Here is a 27330-nt window from a genome sequence, read left to right as displayed (position 1 = left end):
GGCACCCATGTTTGAAAATTTTGGTCAAGATACCAAGGATCTAGGCACTATCGTCTGTACATATGCAATTATAGAAACTTTGAAGTACCACATACTTTTCTTACTACATGTGTCAACTACTGGATTCCCATTATATGGAGAAACTTAAAAATGTAAAAGAATATATAACATTAAACCTAAGAAAAATCATAAAAAGAATGCCTAGCAGTAGCTTTGCAAAGAGCAGATATCCAATTTGATAATTCACCAGCTGTACAAAACAGCCCCAACTTGCTTACATTACTAACCACTTTTATTCCTGAGGCTTTGGCAAACCGTATAGGAGGAAGGACACACAAAATAAAATGTGGCAAAGGCTTAAGTAACAGCTAAATTAAATCTTTGCATTAATAGAATTCATAGAAAGACAGATGGTAGTAGAAAATGTTGCAATTAAGAATATGGAATGAGATGAGATCACAGCATCAGTCTGTCTTTTGTAGACCTGGACAATGATCACAGAGCCAGATTGGATTAGTGAAACCTATTTACCAGAAGTTCAGAGCAGTTGCCTGAAGCCGATAGGCAGTCAGAAGAGAGAGGTGAAAAATGCACCAGATTTACAGCTGCAGCGATGAAAATTTAGAAGTTTTCACCACTGTGATTTCATCCAAATGTGAGTACATGTTAAAGCAGAGTAACAGACAGTGCTGTCGTTTATCTAAAATGTTTTACCAGTAGAGAAATCCTTTCAAGTGATAAACTCATCTCTTTGTTCTACTGTATTGTACTTGCACTTCTGTGTTCTCTAGTTGTTCTGAAGCTAATGGATGCAGATGCCTGGACAATGTCGACGTGAAATATTTCCACAGGAAAAAATGTGAGATGAATGTTCTTGATGCCATGTGATTTTGTTTATATTCTGAATAGGTGATCAATAAGGCATAGCTCAAAACAGTAGGGCTGATTTATGACATAGAAAATAACAATGTAATTCCATGAAGAATTATTTGCTCACCGGAACTGGCTATATATTGAGCAAGTGTCTGCTGGATCAATAAGGGGAACATTTCCAAAATCATGTCCTAGGAATGAATGTGTATTAACATGAATTACATCTGGTGATTTGAAGAATAAATACCAGACAAAACACAGTATCCATTTGATTGAACAACATAGTTTAAACTCAGTAACTGCTTATACCAAAAGAAGCCAGATAAAAGCATGAAAAACTATTTTTGGGGTGGGGAAGGGGGACAGATCTAATCTGCACTTGCAAGCTGTAAACGTAGGCACTCTGCTGCTTATTTCCACAACATGAATAGACGCACTGATGTGGCCAGCATTGTAACTGTTTTCATCTGTTAAATTCTGTGACTCATTCACATAAACATCCTTTTAGCAGGCAAATTACAGAAGCATGTTTCTGCTAGAATTTATATCCCATCAAGAAAAATATGTTCACAATGGTCTCTCCACCGTTTTCACTGCTGTCGTATTCCTGTGCAAGTGGGTCACTAATGTCTAGCTTCATGATTCACTCATACTTCAATGGCTATTCAAGTAGCTCTATGTTTGCCAGTGCTGTGACTTCCCTTTCATGCAGTTCCTTTCCTCAGCTCATGTAGGCTGATTGCTGCTTACATTGGCAGAACACACGCAATGATTTGGCCAGTGGCTCACAAATAAGATGAAATGTGCGAGGTTATTATCATTACACATGTTTATCAGGCACTCACCAAGGAGTATCTGGGCATCAGCAACATAATTCAAATAACAAAACATTTCCCCAAATTAGAGAAAATATGGAAACTCAACACTACCCTGCACTGTTCAGTAAAACATTAAATAGGTTAACTGCCCTGAGAGACATGGGTAATTTTTCTATCAGTTAAACTTTTCTGCCCCCATCTTTAATTAAGTGTTTTGTTTGTAAGGCATCAGTGAATTTAGTCATCACTTACCCAGTGAAATCTAGGCTTGCGTGTGGGGTTTTTTGTTTGTTCATTTCATTGGACACCTCTGGGCTCAAAAACGAGTCATAGCTTATTTATATCATTAATGGAAAATCCCCTCCACTCTTTTCAGTTGGTTTTGTCCCCCTCTTGCACTGTTTTCAAATATAAACCTCACCAGGCAAAAGGTTGTAGGGATGCCTATGAATTCCTTCCCACTTCATGAACTTGGCAAAACTGGAGCCATAACCGCTTAATGGCATGTGTATTATTTTAACTGATGCTTATACAGCCCCCTCCCGCAGCTGAGCACTGTGTCACGTTTTATACTTACCTGTAACTATTTCTTACATTGGGGGTACATGCTCAGTGTAGTGAGCCAAGTGAGCAAGCACCATGTGTTATAGTGAGGCAGTATTGTCTAGAGTTTAGAGCATGGACCTGGAAGTCAGGGTCCTGCCTTTGCTACTGTCTTGCTGTATAACCATGGAAACATAATACAAGCCAAAATTTTTGAACTTGGGTTGCTAAAGTTAGACGCCTAAATCCATATTAAGACATCTAAATAGTGGCCTGATTTTCTGTGGCAGCTGCAGGTCCTCTGCACCTCTAAAATTAGGCCACTTATTTAAGGGCCTAAATATGAGTCTAGGTGCCCAACATTAGGCACTCAAGTTTGAAAGCTTTGATCTTAACTTCACTATGCCTCAGTTTCCCTCTCTGTAAACTTTGCATGGTCAGACACATTCATCTCTGCAAAGCCCTTTCAGACTATTGGATGAAAAACTCTGTGTAAGAGCAAAGTATTATTAATGGGAGATGAGCGTCCAATATTAACGATACCTCATAGTAGTATAGAGAGAGCCAGAATCATTGCATTAAATGATTCATTAGTCAAATTATAATACCTAGAGTTAACACATCTTCAAAGCGCCTTACAAATGTTAATTTGTGTTGGTAACCCCTGAATTTGAATGATCCCAAGAACTCAAAGTAAAACTCAACTGGAGATTAAGAGTTACACCTGATTTTGCAACAAACCATCCAAAACTGCAGGCTTCATTTGGTTTTGACCAGAGTTTAAGCCGGAACAGAAACGCTTGCCCCAAAACCTCCTCAAACTACAGCAAAACAGATTTAGATTAAAGTTTAGGAAAAACTTCCTAACTGTAAAAACAGTTGGACAATGGAACAGACTGCCTAGGGAGGTTGTGGAAGCTCCTTCATTTGAGGTTTTCAAAAGGAGGCTGGATCGCCATCTGTCTTGGACAGCTTAGACACAACAAATTCTGCATCTTGACAGGGAGTTAGACTCGCCGAATCTTGCAGGCTCGTATAACCCTATGACTCCCCCAGTCTCAAAGTTTGGATCTGGATTAAGATCTGGATCTGAACTTCGCAGCTGCAACCTGCCACCTGTCTCTGTAATGGACCTGAACCAGAACACCAAATCCTGCACCTCTGAATGATGTAGAAATGATTAATTATTCCTAATTACTGCACAACACTCAAATGTGTGCTAGGCACTTTACAGCACAGGGAGTAAGACCGGGACCAAACCTGGCCCAGGGAATTTACAATCTAGCTTTAAAGATACAAAGAAAGGCAACAAGTCACAAGAAGGGGATGGGGAGAGGAAACACAAGACCACACAGTTATTCAGCTTAAATATACTGTTGTGCTGGAGGATGTTGGTGGCTACCAGCAAGCACGTCGTTGATCTATGGGCAAGCAAAGCCCTAATTGAAGCAGATGGGTATGCTAGCTGCCTTCCATTCTGCCTAAATGGAAGAAGCAATTGAGCTCCTTTACGCACTAATATAGCTGAAAGTATAGAAGCCACTACCCACAGCACTGGCCACATGGAACTCCTGAGTACAAAATAACTCAGGGAGAATAAGAGGGGTTTCTCTGGGAATGGATGGCAAAAACACAAGGGCATTGACTGGATTGCAGGTTTGTGCATCAGTGGCAGAAGCAAGCAGCAGTGAGAGAAGCATGGGGTAGCATGGCTCCGAGATGAAGCCAAGAAAGAGAGTTTCTTTTGGACAGAGTGCTGGCTGAACAGGCAGGCTTAGAATTGTAAGCAAGGACACTGCCTGCTGTTCCTTGTTTCCACTGTGTTCAGGGAAACAGGACTTGTCTATGTTTTTTGCAAATAAAAGGGATTGCAGCAAAGAAATCGCTCTCGTACCATCAGTTTTCTCTCTGAACAGAAACAATACAGCTAGACCCAGAATAGTAGTTAACTGCTCAAGCCAAAGGGGCAATAATGTATATATCTTCATAGCTTAATAAAAAGTCATTAATATTGTGATGGGATCCCTGGGGTACAACCTGGAACGGAGGTACCGCCTGGGCTCTCACAATGCTTTGCTAGTGACAAGCAGCAAACCCCACCAGGAGCTGTCATCACTCAGCACAACAGCAGGCGGAGCCCCACACCCAGCTAGATTGCATGAAAACACCCAAAGCCTCTCATGAATCACAAGCAGAAAGGCATCAGCCAATTCCCCCCAGCTCCCTGACTTTTCACCCCTGAGCTGTACCATTCTGCCCTGGTCAGAAGCCTGACCAGTGTAAGTTTATAACCCAGCCCATCCCTCCTTCAATGTGGAGAGGACACACACAAGCCTTTGTAACTGAGCTGAGAATTCCCTAGCACTTCAAGCAAAATACACTGTTTTAGGTAAATATAAAATAGGTTTATTAACTACAGAAAGATAGATTTTAAGTGATTATAAATGGTAGGCATAAAAGCACAGAGATGTTACCAAAGAAAATAAAAATAAGTGCACAATCTAAATCTTAAACCTTATTACACTAGGCAGTATTTAGATCAAGCAATGTTCTCACCCCCTGGATGTTACCGTCCTTAATGCACAGACTTCCCCCTGAAGCCTGGACCAGTCTTCTCTGATGATCTTTGTCTTCTTGGCATCCCAGTTGTGTCCAGCATAGGTGCGGGAAGAGAAAGGCTAAGACATGATGCTACTGTCCCTTGTTTTATACCCTTGGCCCATGTGCCTGGCAGACACTAGCCCAGGCATGTCCTGGTGGACTTTGAGTCACAGTGATCAAGCAACCCCCAAGTCACAGTAATCAAGCCATTCCCATTGTGTGGTGCTTGGATAGTTGAGTTGATTAATGGGTGGTCAACACCCATCTGGGCAGGGAGCCTTTGCATGCCACTATCAAACTTACAACATGTTTCAGTAACAACCATACAGCACAATCTCATAACTTTATACACATTAATGATAGACATATTTGGACAGAACAATGGGTTTCAGCAGATCATGACTTTTCATATGATACCTTACATGGCATGCTTTGTACAAAATATCACAACAATATATGAATGATGAATATGGGGGTTACAAGGCGTCATTCTGGAGGTAGAGTGTGTCACAAATATGTCCCATCAGCACAGCTAGATTACCTGGCTCTGAAGTCCACCGTTCAAACCTACCTCTCGTCTCCATATAAAACTATAAACTGGCCCATGTTTACTTGAGTCTGGGCCTGGGCCCTCTCCAAAAATGTCTTTAAGCTTGGGCTGTGTCAGTTGGGTAATGAAACCAGGTAAAGTTTGAAAGGAACTATTCACACAGCTCTAATGAATGAGAACTTCACAATATGGCAGCTACACAGTGACCCTAAAATCTGAGAGGGATGTTTTTTTTCAGGCAATGTCCCCTCTTGCTTTTATTTCCCAATTAGAAGAAAGCAAGAGGTTGTGTTTCCTCTGCAGAGGTCACTTGAATTGAAGGTCTTCCCCTGGGTGGCATTTGATGCAAGTAAAAGCATTGTAGATTTTGAGAGCCACATTACCCCGTTTCCTCCTTGAAGAAAATCAGCTTCATTTGGAGAAAGAAAAGGAGGACTTGTGGCACCTTAGAGACTAACCAATTTATTAGAGCATAAGCTTTCGTGAGCTACAGCTCACTTCCTCAGATGCATATCGTGGAAACTGCAGCAGGCTTTATATATACACAGAGAATATGAAACAATACCTATTCCCACCCCACTGTCCTGCTGGTAATAGCTTATCTAAAGTGATTTCCAGCACAAATCCAGGTTTTCTCACCCTCCACCCCCCCACACAAATTCACTCTCCTGCTGGTGATAGCCCATCCAAAGTGACAACTCTTTACACAATGTGCATGACAATCAAGCTGGGCTATTTCCTGCATAAATCCAGGTTCTCACATCCCCCCCACCCCCATACACACACAAACTCACTCTCCTGCTGGTAATAGCTCATCCAAACTGACCACTCTTCAAGTTAAAATCCAAGTTAAACCAGAACATCTTGGGGGGGGGGGGGGTAGGAAAAAACAAGAGGAAACAGGCTACCTTGCATAATGACTTAGCCACTCCAAGTCTCTATTTAAGCCTAAATTAATAGTATCCAATTTGCAAATGAATTCCAATTCAGCAGTTTCTCGCTGGAGTCTGGATTTGAAGTTTTTTTGTTTTAAGATAGAAGCTCCATCTACTACTATAGAGCCTTTGCATCTGCTTCCTAAGTTTCATGAGTAAAAGGAATGTGCACAAACTATTTTCAAGTGCATATTTCACCTAACATCACTGCTACAGCCTTGCCAATCCCAATTTAAAAAAATCATGACATTGGCTTAAAAATAGTTACATGAGATATTACTAATGCCACCTTTTGGGTTCTTTTTATTTATCTTCTAGTTTTTGAGTCTTTTGGGTGCATTGTGGCCACATTTTTTCCAGCTTCTCTCCTGAATTACAAGAGCTAGAAATTTACATTTTTTTTAAAGGAAAGCCAAGAATCTCATGTAATTACATGGCGTTTCAAGACAATCACAAATATTGTCATCAAACAGCCATCAAAACACAATTCCTATGTTGCCAGCTATGCCTGATACCCCATTGTTCTTTCAGTGGAACAAGAAACTTATCCTAGCACTGCACACTATTGTAGGCAGAGTGAAGGTGTAACCCACACTCCTCCTGGGTGTGGTGTTCTGTCCCATCTAGTGGCTCTGAGACCACTTAGAGAGAGAGAATAATGAGTCTGCTCTCCAGCTTTCACTAAGAGTCATATGGCTTGTAGCTCATGCACTAAGCTCCAGAGGCCCCAGGTTTGATCCTGCCCGCCAACATCCGCGGTCTGTTGGTGTTACAAAGACACAGCATCAGAGCTGGTAATGACATTTCAAATAAATTGTGCTTGCCTTTTTGATGATCTCATAACAAATTACACCAACCTGAGATTTTCCAGTTTCTATTGCTAATCAACAAAATCCTAAATAATTTATAATATACATCCATGTCTGAAGCTGTCATCTCTCGTGTCAACCACTATTGCACTTTGATTGTGTTTCTTTCCTTCTCTTTGCAGCATGTAGTCCAGCTAGAAGAAAAGCCAAAAGCACGCAACACATCCGAACAAAGAGAGTAAGAAAAATATCCATTTTTTTGTATTCAAGTTGACTTAACTTCTCCTTGAAAATCTCATAAATGGGAAAGCAGACCTTTCCAGGTCAGGGCATGGGGAGCATAGAACTGAAATGGCGTCTGGAGCTGGGGAAAACTTTTAGAACATTTCTGGAAAATTGCAGGTATTTAGAAAAAGGTTTTTTGAACTCTTCAAAAAGATTTGTTTTTCAAGCAAAATTATTCAAAATTAATTTAAATTTATTAAAAATTAAATTTATTAAATTAATTTAATTATAACAAAATTAATGACTTAATATCTTGTCAGAAAATGATTGTCTGAAGGAGCTGGGAGGGTAGTTCACCTCAGGAACCAGCCTGTGACTCCCTCTGAGACTTACAGTCTGGTACTTCCCCCTTGATCCAGGGTGATGCAATCTGTGCCAGCCCTTTTTGCTAGCACAGCTTGTTTTTCCCTCTGTGCCAGTTCTGGACCATTAGTTTGTACACTGAGAGCATTGACTTGTGCATTGGGGGTTGGAGCCAAGGCTGTGCCCACTCCCCCACTCCTGATTACCTCACTCCTCACCCAACTGCTAAAGAGAGCAACAGTCTGACAGCAGTTGATCCTCCCCCCTCCCCCGCCACACACACACACACAAAAGCTCCACCAATCCGGATAGCCCATGCAAGGAAGTAGTGGGGTTCCTTATACCTTTTGACTCCCTTGTGTGGGCGTGAAGGAGAGCTAACAAGTGAACCCAAAGGAGTCCGAGCAGTTAGTTATTAAACTTTTTAACTTTTCAAAAGCTTAAATAGTGAGCTTGTGCAGATGTGTGATCCTGTCCTCATCCTCACTTCTCCTTTCCCTCCTACTGTTTATTACACTCATTTGTTGCAGCTTTCCCTTAATTAGCCTGTAAGTTCTTCACGGCAGGGACTGTGTCTACTTATGTGTCCGTACAGCTCCTGTGGGCCCCAATCCTGAGTGCATATTCTCCGCACTGCTGCAGTGGAAATAACATAAGTGTTAGACTTAGCCCCTGTGAAAGGCCATTTGGCAGGCTCGGATACTCTGGCTCAGCTATTTGGGCCTGGCTTTCTTGTCTTAGGGCCCCCTTTTCCCTCCCTTGCCCTGCCAAAATCCATCTAGCCAGGTCATAATGCCCTCCAAGACCCTTTATTGTCTTTCTTTCTTGCTCTTTCTTTGACAGTTCTGCCTCATCTTTCTCTCATTCTATCTAGACCCCTCTTTATCAGCTTTGAGACTTTGTCTGGAAGGTATTTGTGCTTGCCACAGACCTGTTTCTTCTGCAGAGCTCCCTACATAGAAATCTCTCACCACCATCTTCCATTGTCACAGACATTCTTCTCCAGTTCCCTGGCTGCTCCCTCCCTTCTGGATTATTCTCTCACTCTATGCTCCAGAGTCAGCAGGCTCCACTCTCTACTTCAGGAATCCTCCCTACCTCTGCTGTGTCACATACCTATCAATGGACTGAAAACACCATCACACTACATTCCTTCCAATCCCAGTGCCTATTTTTGGTTGCTCAGTCAGCCCATTGCATTCATAGATCTTAATGGGAAGGTCTTAAATGGAACACGAACCTCAAAAAGATCAGTCCCAGCAGAAAGTTTACACTCAAGGTGTTTGAATGAGTAAAAACATTCTCAAACATTCATTCCTACAATCCTAAATCATAATTTAAAATGGCCAGAAAAATGGAATCTCAACTCCATGGGAAATTCAGAGATTTCAAAATTTGGTTTTGTCCTAAATCAGGACAAAAACATTGAAATCTCAGAATTTTTCAGGAAACAAAACATTGTGACATACTGCATTTGGACTTTACCATTTCATTTGAACTTCATTGTTTTGACTAATATACAATATTAAAGTTGAAATGCTAAAGTCAAAACAAAATACATCTAAATTAGTTTAAACCTGATTAAAATGAAATGTTTAGGTAATCGCCTGTTGAAATTTTTGACAAAATCAAGACATTCCTGCAAAACATTTTGATTTTACCAAATCAGCATTTTCTGACAGAAAACTTTTTACCAGCTCTAGTCATAATCCTGTTCAGCTATTTTTATCCTTTAGCATAATCATTATAATCTCATTATACCTTTATCGCTACTATTAGGCAGTGACTTCTGCAACATTTAATTTGAGCTGTGTGTGCCTGTCTTGTCACTTTTTAAAAGAAATCTTGTACATATTTATAGTTTCTTTTTCTTCCACTCCTAGAGAATAATCCTCTTGATTGTCCTCTTTTGTCAGTGCTGATGATCCCGGTGTTTACAATCAGAGCACCACAGCACAAGGATAGTCTATGCACTGAAAATAAGGACATAAACTGGGCTTTCAAAAATAACTAACTAACCACACAAACCTTGTAATTGTTGATTTCCATGCTTCAGTTTAGTGCAGCTGACTAATGTGTAATCATCCAATAGCATTGCACGTGCTGGAAAATACGAGCCTTTGAGGATATTTGTGATGGTCAACTTTTCTTCCATACAAAGAAAAGGAGTAGTTATATTTTTTTCATTTGTACATCTGCCTACTGTTAGCGTTGTAGCTCTGCCTGGGTGGCATGAGGTCCTCTACCCTGGTAATCTGAGTGGATGCACAAATTTAATCTCAGACAAGAGCAAAAATAGCAAGCAATCTGGAAACCTGCCAGGTTCTTTCATAGCAGCAGCACTGGAGCATGCCAGTGTTGTATTAAGTGATTTATACATTCATGTGACTGACCTTGTGAGGTAACCTCAGTCACTTTAAAATTAATCCTTTCCAAGAGGGCAATCATGGAAATTAACAAAAAGACTCATGATTTAAAAATTCAAATGTTCCCTCAATATGCTCATTTTTGACCTTCCTACATTTTCACTATAGGACACCCCTCATCTGTTCCTCCCATTCTCCCTTCTTCCTCCCCCAAAATGTTGACTGGAATTATCTTGATTGAATACCGAAAAATAGTCTTGATTGAAACTGACATTTGATTACATGGCAAAAAAAGTGGCAAATATTGCTGTACACTCTAGCACTTCCACTGCTAAAATTAGTGCCTAGTCTGCACAGTGACAAGAACGTAGCTCATAAAATATGACATTTTTCCATTGACTGCATAATTCTTTAGAGGCTAAGCTACAAAATCACAATCAAAGTCATGTAATTAATTGCTTCACCTTTGTTTGTTTGCTTGGATCTTTGGAATGGGAATGCTGTTTGTTCATTCCAAGAGTGTTTTTGTGTGTTGTTGCTATAGCCCGCACATTATTGTGCGACACGCCTCAATCCTACCTTGCCCATTTTTTCATACTGGTTCCAAGCTCATTTTAACACCGGCGCTACGAGACAGCACCACTGTGTACTGCCTCACTGCTGTTAAACCATAACTACCAGTTGTTGAACTCAGTAACAGAAGTCGGTGAAAATTGGCCTCTGAATTCAGGAGCATGGGAACAGGGTAACCCAGTAAAGCATAGTAAAAACAGTAATCAAATATTTAGAGAGAAGCTTAGTAATGCTACTTGATGTGGATGGTTCTGCCAATAATTGGCAATTCACCTGAATAACTTCAAAACCCACATAGCTTTTGATTTACTGTTACATCTAGCAAAGAAAAGTGATTTTAAAATAATCTATGTGATTTACCCAACATGTTCCTGATGACCTAAACCAGTGTCAAATCTTGTTTAGATCTAAACTGGGCTGCAACAGGTTTGGTTTCCTGGCCTACCTACATCTTGACTTCTTATAGTAACACGTTGGGTAGTCCCAGTCATGATGAAATTACGCATTAGGAGATAAGGAACTGTGAAAATGTACTGCTATTAGTTAGATGTAGCAAACAAATGTATGCGTATGTGGGAATGTTCAGTAGAGGGTTATGCTGTTACATTTGAGTTAGTGTGACAGAAATGTTATAATTTATTGCTATGGTTCCTCATGCCTGAAGGCTTCTTGTCCCTAATATAACTAGAAATCTTAAAAAACATAGGTAACAGGGCTAAATAAATACATCCTACGATTAGCACAGAGTTGAAAACAAACCACTTACCCATGTACACATGGAAGCCTGAAATTTACAAGGCACAGGTGTACTGCTGGGCCTACACAAAGCTTTCCTGAAGTCAGTGAGGCTCTGTGCAGATGCAGCAATCCACCTGCATGTCATAAATTGCATAAATCAGAACCTATCACATACTCTTTCTTGCCCTCACAACTAGCATCATACTTACCAAAGACACCCTCTCAAGGCCAACTTCAAAGCAAAGGAACTGAAGTTCCTCCAGTCTGACAAAAGGGTGTGACATCCTCTGTCATACATCAAGGGGGAGAGCAATCCACTCCCTACCCTGTCCCAAGGGCCAGGAAGAAAAGATGGGCTTTGCAGAGTGCCCTAAAATTAATACATCTGGCCTCTGGCAGAGCAAGGAGGAAAGCAAAATCCCATAGTTGAGGATCTGAATGGAGAATGTCCTGCCAGCAGCAGCTTCATCCAATTGATAATGGTGCAGTCTGAGTGTCTCTGCTGACCAAATTATGGCAGTGTGTGATGGGCCTCCAATAACCAGGTTCCAAACCATCCAGGGTTTTGTTACAGCTTGGATTGCATGCACCTTAGTAATAGCTGATGCAGATCCTCAAGAGTGTGGATAATGTGCTCCTATCATCAAACTCCACTTAATATGTGGGCACCACATTTGGGAGTTTGCAGAGTGTGAGTAGCTGCTACAGGGGGACTGGGAGATTGAAGTAGCTACAGGAGGGCCAGTAGTGACTGAGCAGCAGCAAGAGGCCTACGGCTATTGGCATCCTTGGAATCAGGGCTTAAATGCAGCTGGAGCTGTCCGGAAGAATCATAGAATATCAGGGTTGGAAGGGACCCCTGAAGGTCATCTAGTCCAACCCCCTGCTCGAAGCAGGACCAATTCCCAGTTAAATCATCCCAGCCAGGGCTTTGTCAAGACTGACCTTAAGAACCTCTAAGGAAGGAGATTCTACCACCTCCCTAGGTAACGCATTCCAGTGTTTCACCACCCTCTTAGTGAAAAAGTTTTCCTAATATCCAATCTAAACCTCCCCCACTGCAACTTGAGACCATTACTCCTCGTTCTGTCATCTGCTACCATTGAGAACAGTCTAGAGCCATCCTCTTTGGAACCCCCTTTCAGGTAGTTGAAAGCAGCTATCAAATCCCCCCTCATTCTTCTCTTCTGCAGGCTAAACAATCCCAGCTCCCTCAGCCTCTCCTCATAAGTCATGTGTTCTAGACCCCTAATCATTTTTGTTGCCCTTTGCTGGACTCTCTCCAATTTATCCACATCCTTCTTGTAGTGTGGGGCCCAAAACTGGACACAGTACTCCAGATGAGGCCTCACCAATGTCGAATAGAGGGGAACGATCACGTCCCTCGATCTGCTCGCTATGCCCCTACTTATACATCCCAAAATGCCATTGGCCTTCTTGGCAACAAGGGCACACTGCTGACTCATATCCAGCTTCTCGTCCACTGTCACCCCTAGGTCCTTTTCCGCAGAACTGCGGCCTAGCCATTCGGTCCCTAGTCTGTAGCGGTGCATTGGGTTCTTCCATCCTAAGTGCAGGACCCTGCACTTATCCTTATTGAACCTCATCAGATTTCTTTTGGCCCAATCCTCCAATTTGTCTAGGTCCTTCTGTATCCTATCCCTCCCCTCCAGCGTATCTACCACTCCTCCCAGTTTAGTATCATCCGCAAATTTGCTGAGAGTGCAATCCACACCATCCTCCAGATCATTTATGAAGATATTGAACAAAACCGGCCCCAGGACCGACCCTTGGGGCACTCCACTTGATACCGGCTGCCAACTAGACATGGAGCCATTGATCACTACCCGTTGAGCCCGACAATCTAGCCAGCTTTCTACCCACCTTATAGTGCATTCATCCAGCCCATACTTCCTTAACTTGCTGACAAGAATACTGTGGGAGACCGTGCCAAAAGCTTTGCTAAAGTCAAGAAACAATACATCCACTGCTTTCCCTTCATCCACAGAACCAGTAATCTCATCATAAAAGGCGATTAGATTAGTCAGGCATGACCTTCCCTTGGTGAATCCATGCTGGCTGTTCCTGATCACTTTCCTCTCATGCAAGTGCTTCAGGATTGATTCTTTGAGGACCTGCTCCATGATTTTTCCAGGGACTGAGGTGAGGCTGACTGGCCTGTAGTTCCCAGGATCCTCCTTCTTCCCTTTTTTAAAGATTGGCACTACATTAGCCTTTTTCCAGTCATCCGGGACTTCCCCGGTTCGCCACGAGTTTTCAAAGATAATGGCCAATGGCTCTGCAATCACAGCCGCCAATTCCTTCAGCACTCTCGGATGCAACTCGTCCGGCCCCATGGACTTGTGCACGTCCAGCTTTTCTAAATAGTCCCTAACCACCTCTATCTCCACAGAGGGCTGGCCATCTCTTCCCCATTTTGTGATGCCCAGCGCAACAGTCTGGGAGCTGACCTTGTTAGTGAAGACAGAGGCAAAAAAAGCATTGAGTACATTAGCTTTTTCCACATCCTCTGTCACTAGGTTGCCTCCCTCATTCAGTAAGGGGTCCACACTTTCTTTGGCTTTCTTCTTGTTGCCAACATACCTGAAGAAACCCTTCTTGTTACTCTTGACATCTCTTGCTAGCTGCAGCTCCAGGTGCGATTTGGCCCTCCTGATATCATTCCTACATGCCCGAGCAATATTTTTATACTCTTCCCTGGTCATATGTCCAACCTTACACTTCTTGTAAGCTTCTTTTTTATGTTTAAAATCCGCTAGGATTTCACTATTAAGCCAAGCTGGTCGCCTGCCATATTTACTATTCTTTCGACTCATCGGGATGATTTGTCCCTGTAACCTCAACAGGGATTCCTTGAAATACAGCCAGCTCTCCTGGACTCCTTTCCCCTTCAAGTTAGTCCCCCAGGGGATCCTGGCCATCCGTTCCCTGAGGGAGTCGAAGTCTGCTTTCCTGAAGTCCAGGGTCCGTATCCTGCTGCTTACCTTTCTTCCCTGCGTCAGGATCCTGAACTCAACCAACTCATGGTCACTGCCTCCCAGATTCCCATCCACTTTTGCTTCCCCCACTAATTCTACCCGGTTTGTGAGCAGCAGGTCAAGAAAAGCGCCCCCCCTAGTTGGCTCCTCTAGCACTTGCGCCAGGAAATTGTCCCCTACGCTTTCCAAAAACGTCCTGGATTGTCTATGCAACTTCCTGGATTGTCTATGCAATCCAGGAGGGAGGTAAATATTTTCAAATGCCTGGGGGAAGCAGAGTACCAGTTTCAGGGGCTCTGCAGGGCCTCATGGGGGAACCCCGGGACCCCAACCTCCAGCACATCCCATGGGGCTGAAGCCCGGAACCCAGGAGTGCGCCACCGAGCTGAGGCTCTGAGCACCAGCAGCGTAGTTGAAGCATGAAGCCCCAAATGCGGGGTAGGGGGGGAAATCCGGGAAATAATCTATGAGAATTTAAACCCTCCCTATTCCTTTGCCCGCTGATGCCTTTCTTCTTGCATTCTCTCCTGGTCTTCTGAGAGAGGAAGGCAGAGCTGAGAGTGCGAAGGTCTCCCCTCATGCGACCATTCTGCCTCACATAGGCAGCGCGGCCATCCCAGAGAGAACCTAAGGTGCAGGGGCCAGTGGTGCAATGGCTAATGTGTCTGACTATGGCTAGGGAGAGTGCAGGCTTGTGGTGTGTGCCTTCACCCCTCTTGTGGCAGCCCAGCTTTTGAGCTCCCCTTTGACCTCTTGCAAGCAAAAGCAAGCTCATTGTGCTCTTCAAGGGGCCACTAAAGCAAGCAGCCACATGCACACCCCTGCAGTCTGTGAAGAGGATGCTCCGAGCACGAAGACGAACTGGGAAGAAGACTGCCCCAGGTACAAGACTACGGAGAATTATATCCACAGTGTTTCAAGTTGGGCATCCAAAAACCACTGTTTTCAAAATCGGTTGTCACTTTTTAAATGTTCACTTTAGCCCTTGAGATAAATACGGGAAGATGCACATACATATTGCAACTGCAAAGAGAATGCAGGTCATTTTCCAACATGTTTATCATTCCTCATGCTCACACTTCAAAATCAAAATATTCCCCTTTCATTTATGGGGAAACAGGTTGAAGGACTAAATGCAACAGAACCAATGATAGAGATTCCAATGTAATGACTTGAATGCCTTACAGTCATACATAGCTCCAATGAAGGACGTTTGTAATTGGATAGTTTTGTCTCTTTCCTGTAGGTGGTAGCAGTGTCTGATTATCAGCCCTACAGGACAGAGGATTTGCTTCCAAGCCAAGGCGATCTCACCCAAGTCCTGTACAAAGATGCGGTGCAGAACTTTGGCCACTTGCAGAATGAACAGGAAAGATTCTGTCCCACCAAGCACAGTAAGTCCTCGGCTTTGACTTCATTATGCTGCCATCTCTGTGCTGATTGCTCAGAACATCATTTGATGTTGCAGCCTTCTAGTTTCATGAAGTTTTCATTAAAATGGGTATCTCAAAAAAATTCAATGCCAAAAAATGAAAAATTCTACAAAATTCTGCATATTTATCTGTCACAATAACACAATGTAAACATGCCAGTTGATACGTATTTTGAAATAAATTACCAAAATAATACAAACAGCTATGTCTATAACAATACAGACAACAAAAAAGATTCAGAAAATGTTTTTTGACAAATAGATTCCTTACTAGGCATATTAATAGAGAACTCTGAGTAATAATTAATTTAAGCTACAGTACAGAAATGTATTTCCCGCACCAATCAAGAGCACTGCAAAGGCTTCAGGGAGTCAGGGATGATGGAGGAGCATGTGTCCTTGCACCCCCACTCACCCACCCCTCCTCCACCCATCCTCACATGTCCCTGCACCTCCTTCCCCCATCTCCATGTGGCCCTGCACCCCCACTCTGGTACCTCTCCCACCAACCCCATGTGGCCCTGCTCCCCCACTCAGCCTCCACCCATCTGTCCCGCCAACTAGCCCTTCTGAACCCCATATTGTGACCACCTAGCAGCCCCATGTGACCCACACTGTCCATCCCCCCATATCCTGTGCCTCCTGACCTGGCCCCATGGCCAGAGTACTGTGAGGAAGGCAGCCTCTTCTCTTCCCTATCCACAGCTGGTGCTGGCTCATGAGCAGTTGCTCTCTGTTCTGGTGCCACAATGGCCCCTGCTGGGTGAAAGGCATAACCACAGTACCTTTCTCGCAGAATGTATTTTCTGCGGAAAAAAAATCTGCACAGCACATGAATTCTGTGCATGTGCAGTGGTGCAGAATTCCTCCAGAAGTACAAAACAGGTCAGCTGTTTCTGAGAATACATTTTTTTGCCAATGTTAAAAAAATTCTTGCAACTCTTTTTTTGTACAGCTTATGCTTTATAGCAGTCATGAAACTTGGCAGGGAGGTGGCCTTTGTGTCATGAAAGTGCCTTTAGCCCGCCCATGACAATCCACCCAAATTTGGCCAAGTTCTAAGCCTTTGAAAAAACACAGTTCACACATGATCAGTAGAGACTTCTTAGATTTCACTGAGCCTGCTCAAGCCTGACAGGGGTGCACATGCACTGTGACCATCCCCACAGTGACTGAGCATGCTCCAGCCCAGAGCTACTGGGGCTCAGAAGGACTTACCTTGTAACAGGTGCTTCAGGCCTAGATGAGGCCAAACACTCAAACTGATAGCAGGGAGCCTTTCTCTCCTGTAGTCTCAGTGAGCCTCAGTTTGAAGGAGCCGGCATCCGATTTGAATGAAGAAGACACAAAAGCTGGGCCAGTAAGGAGGGAAAGGAATAGATTGGAACAAGGAGTCTGGGGAGACTGGGACTAAAGGTGGAGAGAAATTGACTGGTATTGGCTGGGCAAGGAGAGTAGGAGCTGGAGAGGGGGTGGGGCGGGGAGGCAGGAACTAGGAGCCAATTATGGGGAAAGGGGAGGCTGGGACTGGTTGGGCAAGGACACTGGAACTGGGAGCCACTGAGGCAAATGATGGGGAACTGAGAGCTAGTTGGTTGGGAGTTTGGAAACACAGACAGGATGAGTAGCTCAAGAGGAGATCAACTGTGACTGACTGGGCAAGGAGACTCGGACTAGGAACCAATGAAGGGTGGAAGTGGGGAATGAGCCAGATCTGACAAGGAGCTGGAGTGTGGGGAAAGAATTGGGAGTGGCTGGGCAAAGAGACTGGGACTAGGAGCCAGAGACACAGATTAGATGAGGAGTCTGAGGAGTGAGACTAGGACTGGGGGACAGTGGGGGCGAGGGTGAGGGAGAAATCAAACAAGGAGCCAGGAGAGGGGTACTAGGATTGGCAGGCAGGGAGAGTGGGACTGGTATGAGAAGCCTGAGGAATGGAAACTGGGACTGGGTAGGTGAGGGGAATGAGACTGGAGTCAGGGATGGGAAAAGAGTCAGGACTAGGAGAGGGGCAGGTTGGAGGGTATGGAGCAGACCGGGACAAGCTTGTGGGAAATAGGCAGAAGTGTCTGTGTCCACCATAACACACTCCCCTCCAGAGCCTGGAATGGAACTCAAGATTCCTGAGTCTCACCATTCCTCTGCTATCAACAAATATCTGCACTCTCATACCCCCCCTAGATCTGGTCCACACAGAGGATGACAAGCTACTACTGCTATCAGTTGCGCCATAGCTCAAATGGAGGAGATCCAACCCTGCTGATGAACCACATACGGGTCAATATGATGCAATATGATGGAATCTCTGTTTTTACTATTTGCTTTTAAAAATAAATCTAGAAAAATACACACACAAAAACAATGTTTAAAGAACATTATTAAGGTAGCAAAGTGAAGCTCTCAAAAGTATGGAAATGCCTGAATTGAGGGAGGTAGGGGGAGATGCTCTTTGCAGCTTCCTTTTTTGCCCCCACACAAGGCCATGCACAATGAAGCATGGAGTAAGGACCTGAAGGCTTGGTCCAATGTTAATAGCTGAAGTTACCATTTCAAAAGCCAAAGAATGGGAGATTGAGTGATTTTGCCCTACCGCATTGCAAGTCTACTTAAAAAATTCCAAGTTCTCCCATTCCTATATAACAAAAGGTAGTTAGCCCTTTTGTGATATAGATCTTTGTAATTGGCCATAGTCAAATCCAATAGGACTATAACTCTAATTACTGGATCTTTCCACATAATTTTTTAATTACATAAAGTCCAGGAGAATAATTACCAATAATAGCATCTTAATTATGCGTTGCAGTGGGAATTTCTGAACAAGAGTCATCAAAATCCTGTGATAATCAGCCGGATGGAAAATCTTCTGTAAGTAAAATTCAGTAAGACCAGCTACCTGTATGTGATGTGCTTTAACTAGTAGATGAAATTCAATGCTGATAAGTGCAAACTAATGCACACTGGAAAAAATAATCCTAACTAGATATATAATGAGTTCTAAAATGCCTGTTACAACCAGAGAAAGTGATCTTGGAGTCACTGTGGATAGCTCGCTGAAAAACTTCTGCTCAAAGCGCAGCAGCAGTCAAAAAGGCTAAGACTATGTTAGTAACTATTAGGAAAGAGATAAAAAATAAGATAGAAAATATGATAATTGCACTGTATTCACGGTGTGGGCATATCATGGATTTATACTATGTCCAGTTCTGGTCGCCCTATCTCAAAAAGGAGATAGTGGAACTGGAAAAGGTTCAGAGGAGGGAAACAAAGAGGATCAAGGCTATGGAACAACTTCCATATGAGGAGAGACTAAAAAAGATTTGAGCTGTTCATCTTAGAAAAGAGATATGGTAGAGATCTATAAAATCATGAATGGTGTGAAAAAAGTGAATAGAGAATTTACTCTTTCGCCCAATACAAAATTCACGTCACCTACCTGCATTTAAACTGGTCAAATTGGACTAGATTCGCAAAAGCAATTTCTGACATTTTTAATGATTGCTTCTTGGAACAACCCTAGAAAACACAAAAAGGAAGATCTAGTCTTCTCAGTTTAATCCTATGTGACACATATAAATTGGTTCAAGAAAAGTGGAGCCACTAAGTAATAGTGACCACAGTGAATTAAGTCCAACATCCTCAGGAAAACTAGCCATTCTAGTTGTAGCCTGAAGTAGCGGTAGTAATAATATCTCGCTCTTATCTAGCCCTTTTCATCAGTAGGTCTCCAGGTGCTTCACAAAGGAGGTCAGGATCATTATCCCCACTTTACAGACACAGTCAGGGCCCAATATGGAGTTGCACCCACTAATAGCAGGTGAGTTGTTGCCCCTCAGTACCGAAGAAATGATTTACCAAAAAAGCAGTGAAACCTACCGGGTTTTTTAGGTGTCAGTCTCACAACCCTTGTTCACACGAGTGATCCTTGCTCACAAGAGCACCTCCATTGAAGTGACTATTCACATTAGTAAGGATTATTTTGTGGTTAAGGGTTCAGTGATCAGGCCCTTAATTTGCTCTCCCTTTCAGCAATTTATGGTATTTTTAAAAATCTTTCCCCTTAAGTCCCCAAGTAACCTGCAGTCCCCATTCATTAAAGAAATGTGTAAAAGTTTCTTAATGACCTTTTTCTTCCCTAGCAACCTTCAGCATTCCCAGTCACCCATATCACAGTGAAACGGGCTGCAGTCACAGAGCCAGCTACACAGGACAGTGCTTCTGCAGAAGTGTAAGTCCCCTTTCAATACATCCACCCACTCCTGGTGTAGTGGGACTTCAAGGCTCTGTCTGTAAGGAAAAACAGCAGGTGGCCCAGACTGTAGGTCATCAATTCACACACACGAACAAAAAGTCAGTTTCAAATTACCCATGATTGGAGTAATAAACCTTAATGGTCTATAGTAGATGAGTAATTAATTTCCAAAATATTTGCCTAAGGTGTTATTTTCTTGATTATGCACTATTAACCTAGGCATTTTAGATCTTAATGCTATTTAAAGTGTTGGACATATGTCAATTTAATTTCTGTTGCTTAATTAGAAAAAAGTTAGTGATGTCTGAGTAATTATTTATAAACATCTAACTAGTGTGTCATCGTGAGTCCAATTTACTCAAGCCAAGGTCTCCCTTAGAAAGTAAAAGGAATAGACAGGGTCATTACATGTAGATACTGGCCCAAGTTCTGCTCTTGATTACATACTTCAGACCCCTTGATTACACGACTTCAGACTGAAGTCATCTGCAGAATTTAACCCAAAGCACTGAGGCACTATAAAGTGCAGTTTCCTTATATTTCTAAACAGATAATTATATTAAATAGAAAATGGCTCCTATGGGCCAATTGGACACCTCATGTAAATTAATCTGTCAATCGAGTTACACCAGAGATTAATGCAGATAAATGCATTGGTATCTGGAGGCAGTAACAACCAGCCCATATTTATTCTCATCATTATTTAGACATGTCATAGCACTTTACACTCAAATTATATACCTGGGGCCTGCTCCTCTGGTGTATCTCCACTGAAATAGATGGAGCTACACCAGTTTACATCAGCAGAGGATCTGGCCTACGGTGCCTGCTGCAAAGATCTTACAATCTAAGGATGTCACAAACACAACTGGGCCTAGTGCTTACCTGCTTACCACCAGACTTAGGAGTTGTCTACACTGGAGCTGGAGATGTGAATTCGAGCTTGAATAGGCATACCTGTGCTAGCTCTGATCAAGCTAGTGTGCTAAAATAGAAATGAAGCCACGGTGGCACTATAGGTGGGAGGGGTTAGCTGTCCTGAGTATGTACCTACAGTCTTGGACAGGATTTTACTCAGGGCAGTTAACCCCTCCCATCACACACATTGCTAAGACTACTCTTTATTTTTAGCAAGCTAGCTTGATCAGAACTAGTGTGTGTATGTCTACTCGAGCGGGAAATTACACCTCCAGCTCCAACGTAGGCATACCCATAGTTAAGGCTAAGATTTTGTCATGGTTATTTTTTAGTAAAAGTCACGGACAGGTCACAGACAATAAACAAAAATTCAGGGAAGCGGTGACCTGTCTGTGACTTTTGCTGCTGCATGGCTTCCCATGCCACTGTGGTGTGTGGAAGCTGTGGGTTCCCCCCTCCACCCACAACGGCTGGGAGCTGCAGGGTGACCATATTTCCCAAATTGAAAACGGGACATCCCAGCTGCTCGCCTAAGGCATTCCCCTTCCCCTGCACAAGGCTGTCACCCATGGCTGGAATCCCGAGGGCCCCCTCAGGAGTCTGTCACCTGTCACTGGAACCTTGTAGGGGGCCCCTGTCGTCTGAACCCTGCCAGGGCCCCACTGGCTGCCAGCTCCAGAGTCCTGCAGCCCCTGGGGCTGAAACAGAGAATGTCACAGAGGTCTCTGGAAGTCATGGATTCCGTGATTTTCATGACCTCCGTGACATAAACATAACCTTACCCATCGTCCATTGGCTTTAATGGGGAGTAGTAAACACTATATCCATTAGTGTTTTTAGGATTGAGCCATAATGTAGGATGTGATCCTGCAACCCCAACTCTCACAAGAATATTCAAACAAGGAAGCGATAGAATTGAAGTAATTGGACTAGATTGGGGGGGTAAAGGCCCCACCAGGCATTAGCCTATCAAGATCTTGCTTATGGGTCAGGTGCAGAGCACAGCCCCTGCTCCCTGGATACTTTCACCTTGCAAATAAATGGATGAGGAGGAGGCAGAGAGGGGAAGGGAATGGGCAGAGCCTTGGCTGGGCCTCTCTTCTCACTGATTTGAACAGAAGGCCAGGCACGAGAGGAAAATAAACTGCACTCTTTCCAGAGCTGCAGTCACTTCTCCTGGAGCAAGAGGGGAGAAAAGGAATTGTGGGGCAGACCAGTCACGTGCTGGCCCTTAGCCGGGGCTGTGTCTAGGCTCAGTCTAGCCCATTGGGACTGCTGTCATGAGCAGGGAGGTTTGTGGAATCAAGCCTCTAGACATGACAACAATGAGGTCAAAGAGGAGTCAAAGGAAGAGGTGAGGTTTGCACAAAATACAGTCCAGCTGTCACTCTGTTTTGCAGTGTTAGTTTCACTATTTGAATTGTATTTATATTTAATCCATATTTTGCTCACTTGGCACAGAGAGTCAGTGTTAGAGAGAGTCAAAAGAATGGGAGGCTGGAAGAGGGATCTACTTACAACAAATTTAATTACATCCCAGTTTAAGCAGCTCTTTCCCTTATGTTAAAGCAAGGTTATTTCAGCTTGTTTAGTTAGTCATTGAAAATGTGAATGAACCTGGCAAAGGGCCACAACAGAGAAACATTTTGTGTCCCCTGCTTTGTTCTCTAGCCATAAAAGGCACTCGAGGAAGAACACTGAGCATGACTTAACCCTCGCCCCAGAAGCAGATGCCTCTTTACCTTTGACTGGCAACAACTTGTGCGGAACACCTGGCATCCTGAGAAAAATGTGGATGAAGCACAAGAAGAAATCAGAATATCTGGGGGCAACAAACAGTGCCTTTGAGGCTGACTGACAAGCCTCAGCTTTGCTATTGCAGGATGAATATTCCTTTAGCAAGGGCAGAATGCTTTAGGATTTCCCTAGGGATGACTGTAACTCTGTTGATGAATATCTGAAGGCATACCATTACTTGTGCTATTCAGGGCATTTGCCTATCCTGGAAAGATGGAAGGATAATGGAGAAAAAAGGTGAATGTGAGCTAATTCAACAGCCATATTTTATTGGAATATTTCTGATACCAATACAGTTGTAACAGATTCCACCTTTGATTTGCTAATGCTAAAGCTACTGTTGACTCATTCACCATTGTACTTGTTCTATCCTAATTAACTTAGATTCACAAAGACAAAAGCCTACAACAAGCTTTGTATATTCCTATGAGACCTCAAATCAACTACAATGTGCCATTAAAGCCAAGTCCGGCTGTTCATTTTGTACCACTGCCACCACTGAATTCAGGCCCACCCCAATGTCATTTTCTCTGAGGTACAGGAGTTAAAAGCCAAACCTTAAATCGCGTACACTTTGCTGATGGACATGCCCCAATACATTTTTATTCACTTTTGATGTTTATGAGACAGGAGTAAACAAAGGGAGGGCGAGACAGAACTGAGGTTATTTAAGCACTTAACTCTCACTGATTTCAATGGGAGTTAGGCACCTACAAATACCTTTGAGGCTCTGGGCCTGAGTGACTTCCAGGTGCACATTTACTGAAACTCTGATCCATGACAAATAATCAGTCTATTAAAATTTCCTGTCCAGATCAAACTGTACCAACAATGGAACATCAGATGCAGACACTTTGTTCTGAAGAACCTGCTCAAGTGCTAGGTATAACTGTAATATGTAACTTGTGCTACAGAAAATTTCACCATGTGCATGAGATGCTAGGAGGCAAGAAAGGATGTATAGATTGCACAACTGGACTACTCACTAAAGTAGGTTTGCTCTCAAGAGGCCTGATCCTATAAGCCAGTGTTTCTCACCCTTTTTGATACCAGGGACCGGCTTCCTGCCTTTCTAAACTGCATCAAGGAGATCACAGGAACCAGTGCCAATCCACGTACCAGTTGTTGGAAACACTGCTATTAGCTAATGACTTTAATGGGATTGCGCAAATGGAGGAAAATTGCTGCCTCTGCATTTCTCTCAGTTTAGGAGCTACCGACCTTGTTTCCTTTTCTCTTTTCCAGAGGAAAATATGAAAAAATTGAAAGAAAGAATGACAAATTCTGAGCCCAATCTTGCAGCCCTAAATCACATTAATATTCCTGTTGGTTATTGCAGGATCAAGCCCTTCATTTGCCAGAATGAAGGTATTTAAATTTGTCCCAGTGCAGGACTCCAACATGAATTTGTCTGACACGCACCACCCTTTGAACAAAATGAACACCTACAAGGATGAGCTTTTGCATCTCAATCTTAATGCTCTAAAACTTACTTTTAAATAAAAAGTTGTACGAATGTATTCATAACTCTACACTTTAAAAAACATTTCTACAAGCATCTCTCGTGAGGCAAGATCAAGGCAGCCTAGAGTCTCAGAATCAGAAAGTGATAAAAAGATGATGTCAAATGCCAGCAATATGTGATCAGACTATTCCTAATAAAGGAAATGTGACAGCTGAAAAGTAAGACACACATCCCCATTTGCATTTGTTAGAGGAAAAATGTCCTCAGTTCTTTAAATCTTTGAATGACTCCTACAGCCAGAGGCTAAAATAAGGTGGTGCAGGGGACTGTGCAACTCCCCTTCTCTGCCTTGAGCTAGCATCTCTTCCCCACCCTACCGCACCCTACCCCACTCCTCAGCTAATGTGGTAAGAGCGCCCCATTCTTTTTAGGGCCATCCAACCTAGAGAGTACCGATATACAGGTCAAGTTACTAAGCCATCAGCAAACGGGTCAAATCCATCACAACTATTGTCTTTAAGAAGATTGTGTGAGAGACATGAAGCAGCTTGAAAGTGCTTGTTAAAAACGGTCTCTCGAGGTGTTTCCTTTTCAGCAGATAGACAGATCCCTCTCCAGGATCTTATATCAAGCTTTAACAGTGAGAAACTAGTACCTCTGCTATCCAGTGCACCTGGCCTTCGTCACGGCTGCGTCCTTTAGAAAGAGGTGCATAAATGCTCTAGAAAACTTTGAAAATCGTTGTTTAGAAACAATTCAGCCTAATATGTCATTATATTTCCTGCATTTCTCTTTGCTTTTTCTTTCTTACTAAAAGCAAAATGCTCTCTGGTCCAGGATCCACACATGGACTCAGTCCAGAAGAGTGGATCCCCCACATGGGAAAGAAGCAGATTTCTCTGCATGCTCCATGTAAGATGTGAAGAGAGCCTGTAGCCCTGCCTCAAAAGGTCCAGACTCTGCCCATGTTTTCTGCTGAAATAGGATAGTAGCCAGGTGTTAAAAGGATGGGTTGCCAGTCAGTGCACTGGGAGAAGGCATCCGATGCTGAATGAGAGGAGACGTCTCCAGTGCTGATGTCTGTGGCTGAACATTGCTGCTAAGCAACTTATTCACAGAAAGACCTACAGCAGTTTATGCTATAGAAGTTCTGTAAACCAGAGAGGAGCATCCTCACTGGAGTATTGTAGCAGTGGCCCTAGCCTCTGAGCCATACCCTTAATGCCTGTACTTGGGGCAGTGCGGGAGTTATATCATGGGCCATGGCTGTGGAGGAGCAGAGCTATTGCCAATAGCTCAGGAAAGCTGAGTGCAGTCTCTCCTCCACATCTTTCATACAGCAGGGGATGCCATTAGCACTTAGGCTTAAGGAGATTTGTATGAAAACAAGTTTTATTCTGCAAAGGCACATCCACTTTATAAAGCATCTAGTACATGGGGAGTGCTGCACACCTAAACTGCAATACTCATGGGCGTTATAACCCAACTGAAGTCAAAATCCTCTGTGACAACACTTGGTCTCAGTCTAAAAGAAAGATAAGGATGGTTTCTGCTAAGGAAGAGAAAAGAGGAGCAAATTAATATTTTAACACAATTATACTCTTCTAGGGACTGATCAGATGATCACCCTCCAATCCTGTTGACCTCAGTGGGAGTTGAGGGGGCTCAGCACTTTGCAGGATCAAGCCATTAAAATGCAAATACCCTGAGAAATAAAAGACGATGAAAGAGAAACAACGATAACTTATTCTGGAAACTAGAACTGTTTCCCAAGTTTTTCCACAAGGCACCAGCAGCTCTGCAATGATTTCCCCATCACGCCACTTCATACAATGACCTAAGCTGTGCACATGGAAGCACTATCATAGGCCGCACTTCAGCAAACATACACATGCTTAATTGTATTCACAGAGCTCAACAAGACCACTCGGCTGCATAAAGTTAAGCATGTGCATACGTATTTGCAGGATCTATGTCTATGAGCTCCCTTTTTTTGATCTAGTCTCTTTAGATTGATCCAAAGATAACAACAAAAACCACCTGACTAGTAAGGATAGACTAACAGGACATGGGGAAACAGAGAGGGCTAATGCTTGTGATGCTTGCATATCTGGTAACCTGATCCATACAGCTCCATTAAGTTAGCCCCTAGGCCAAGGCATCAAACATGTGTCTATTGAAAGGTCTATTTTTTAGCATTTGTTTCTGTTAAATGATAGCTTTAAACAGTATGCGAAGAGGGGGATGGGGGAGAAGAGATAATACATGCTCTACCTAACAGTCACTGTATCTGAAATGTGTTGTATTTATGTTCTCTCTTAATTTGTAACTGCAATCTGTGTGACAGTGGGAGACTGACAAACAGTGTAAGTTATTTAATTTGTACTCCAAAAGGTACTGTGGTGATTTCTTGTATCGTAGCAAGTATCTATTTTATTGATTGAAATAAAGTATGTCCTCTTCATACAAAATAAAGCAAATAGGTAGCAAATGGCAGCATGTGGCTCTTGATTATTTTAAAAAAAATTGGACACCTTTCATGGAAAATATAGGCAATTCTTGTGGTACCTTAGATCAGGGGTTCTCAAACTGTGGGTCGGAACCCCGAAGTAGGTTGTGACCCCATTTTAATGGTGTCACCAAGGTTGGTGTTGGCTCTAGGTCCCAGCAAGTCTGAAGCCCAAGTCCAAGCCCCACTGCCCAGGGGTAAGGGTACATGCCCCCCGCCCACAGCAGAAGCTCTTGGGCTTCAGCTTTGCACCCCTTCACCCACCCCCCACCCCCGCCTAGGATAGTGGTCTTCGGTCCCCCCTCCTGGGGTCATGTAGTTAATTTTGTTGTCAGAAGAAGGTCACAGTGCAATGAAGTTTGAGAACGGCTGCTTTAGATGCATTAGCAGCTAACAGTACAGGACCCAGATTTTGTATTTCCTTTATAGGGGAAAGGCTGGCTTTGATGGTGTAGCCCCATGTACTTGAACAATGGCATTGTTTAGTAATAAAAATAATAATTCTGTTCTTAGCGATTGCTGGATGAAGGGTGCTAAGTGCTTTACAAAAATTAATTAATTTAGCCT

The 27330-nt window shown here is 43.2% G+C and overlaps 1 protein-coding gene across 1 annotated transcript; it reads left to right on the top strand.

Annotated features, from left to right (window-relative positions):
- The first annotated feature begins 412 nt into the window (after nt 1–412).
- On the top strand, nt 413–26736 carry VXN (vexin). Its single transcript, XM_073330996.1, has 6 exons — nt 413–655; nt 7312–7367; nt 15640–15787; nt 18629–18690; nt 19962–20050; nt 22664–26736. Exons 1-6 carry the CDS (start codon nt 589–591, stop codon nt 22848–22850), a joined length of 609 nt encoding a protein of 202 aa, XP_073187097.1. The 5' UTR covers nt 413–588; the 3' UTR covers nt 22851–26736.
- Nucleotides 26737–27330: the final 594 nt, after the last annotated feature.

Source organism: Lepidochelys kempii, chromosome 2 (genome assembly GCF_965140265.1).
Source record: "Lepidochelys kempii isolate rLepKem1 chromosome 2, rLepKem1.hap2, whole genome shotgun sequence".
In the NCBI taxonomy this organism is placed as follows: Eukaryota; Metazoa; Chordata; order Testudines; family Cheloniidae; genus Lepidochelys; species Lepidochelys kempii.
Note: the sequence above shows the minus strand (reverse complement) of the source record. Positions and strands in the feature narration are given on the sequence as shown.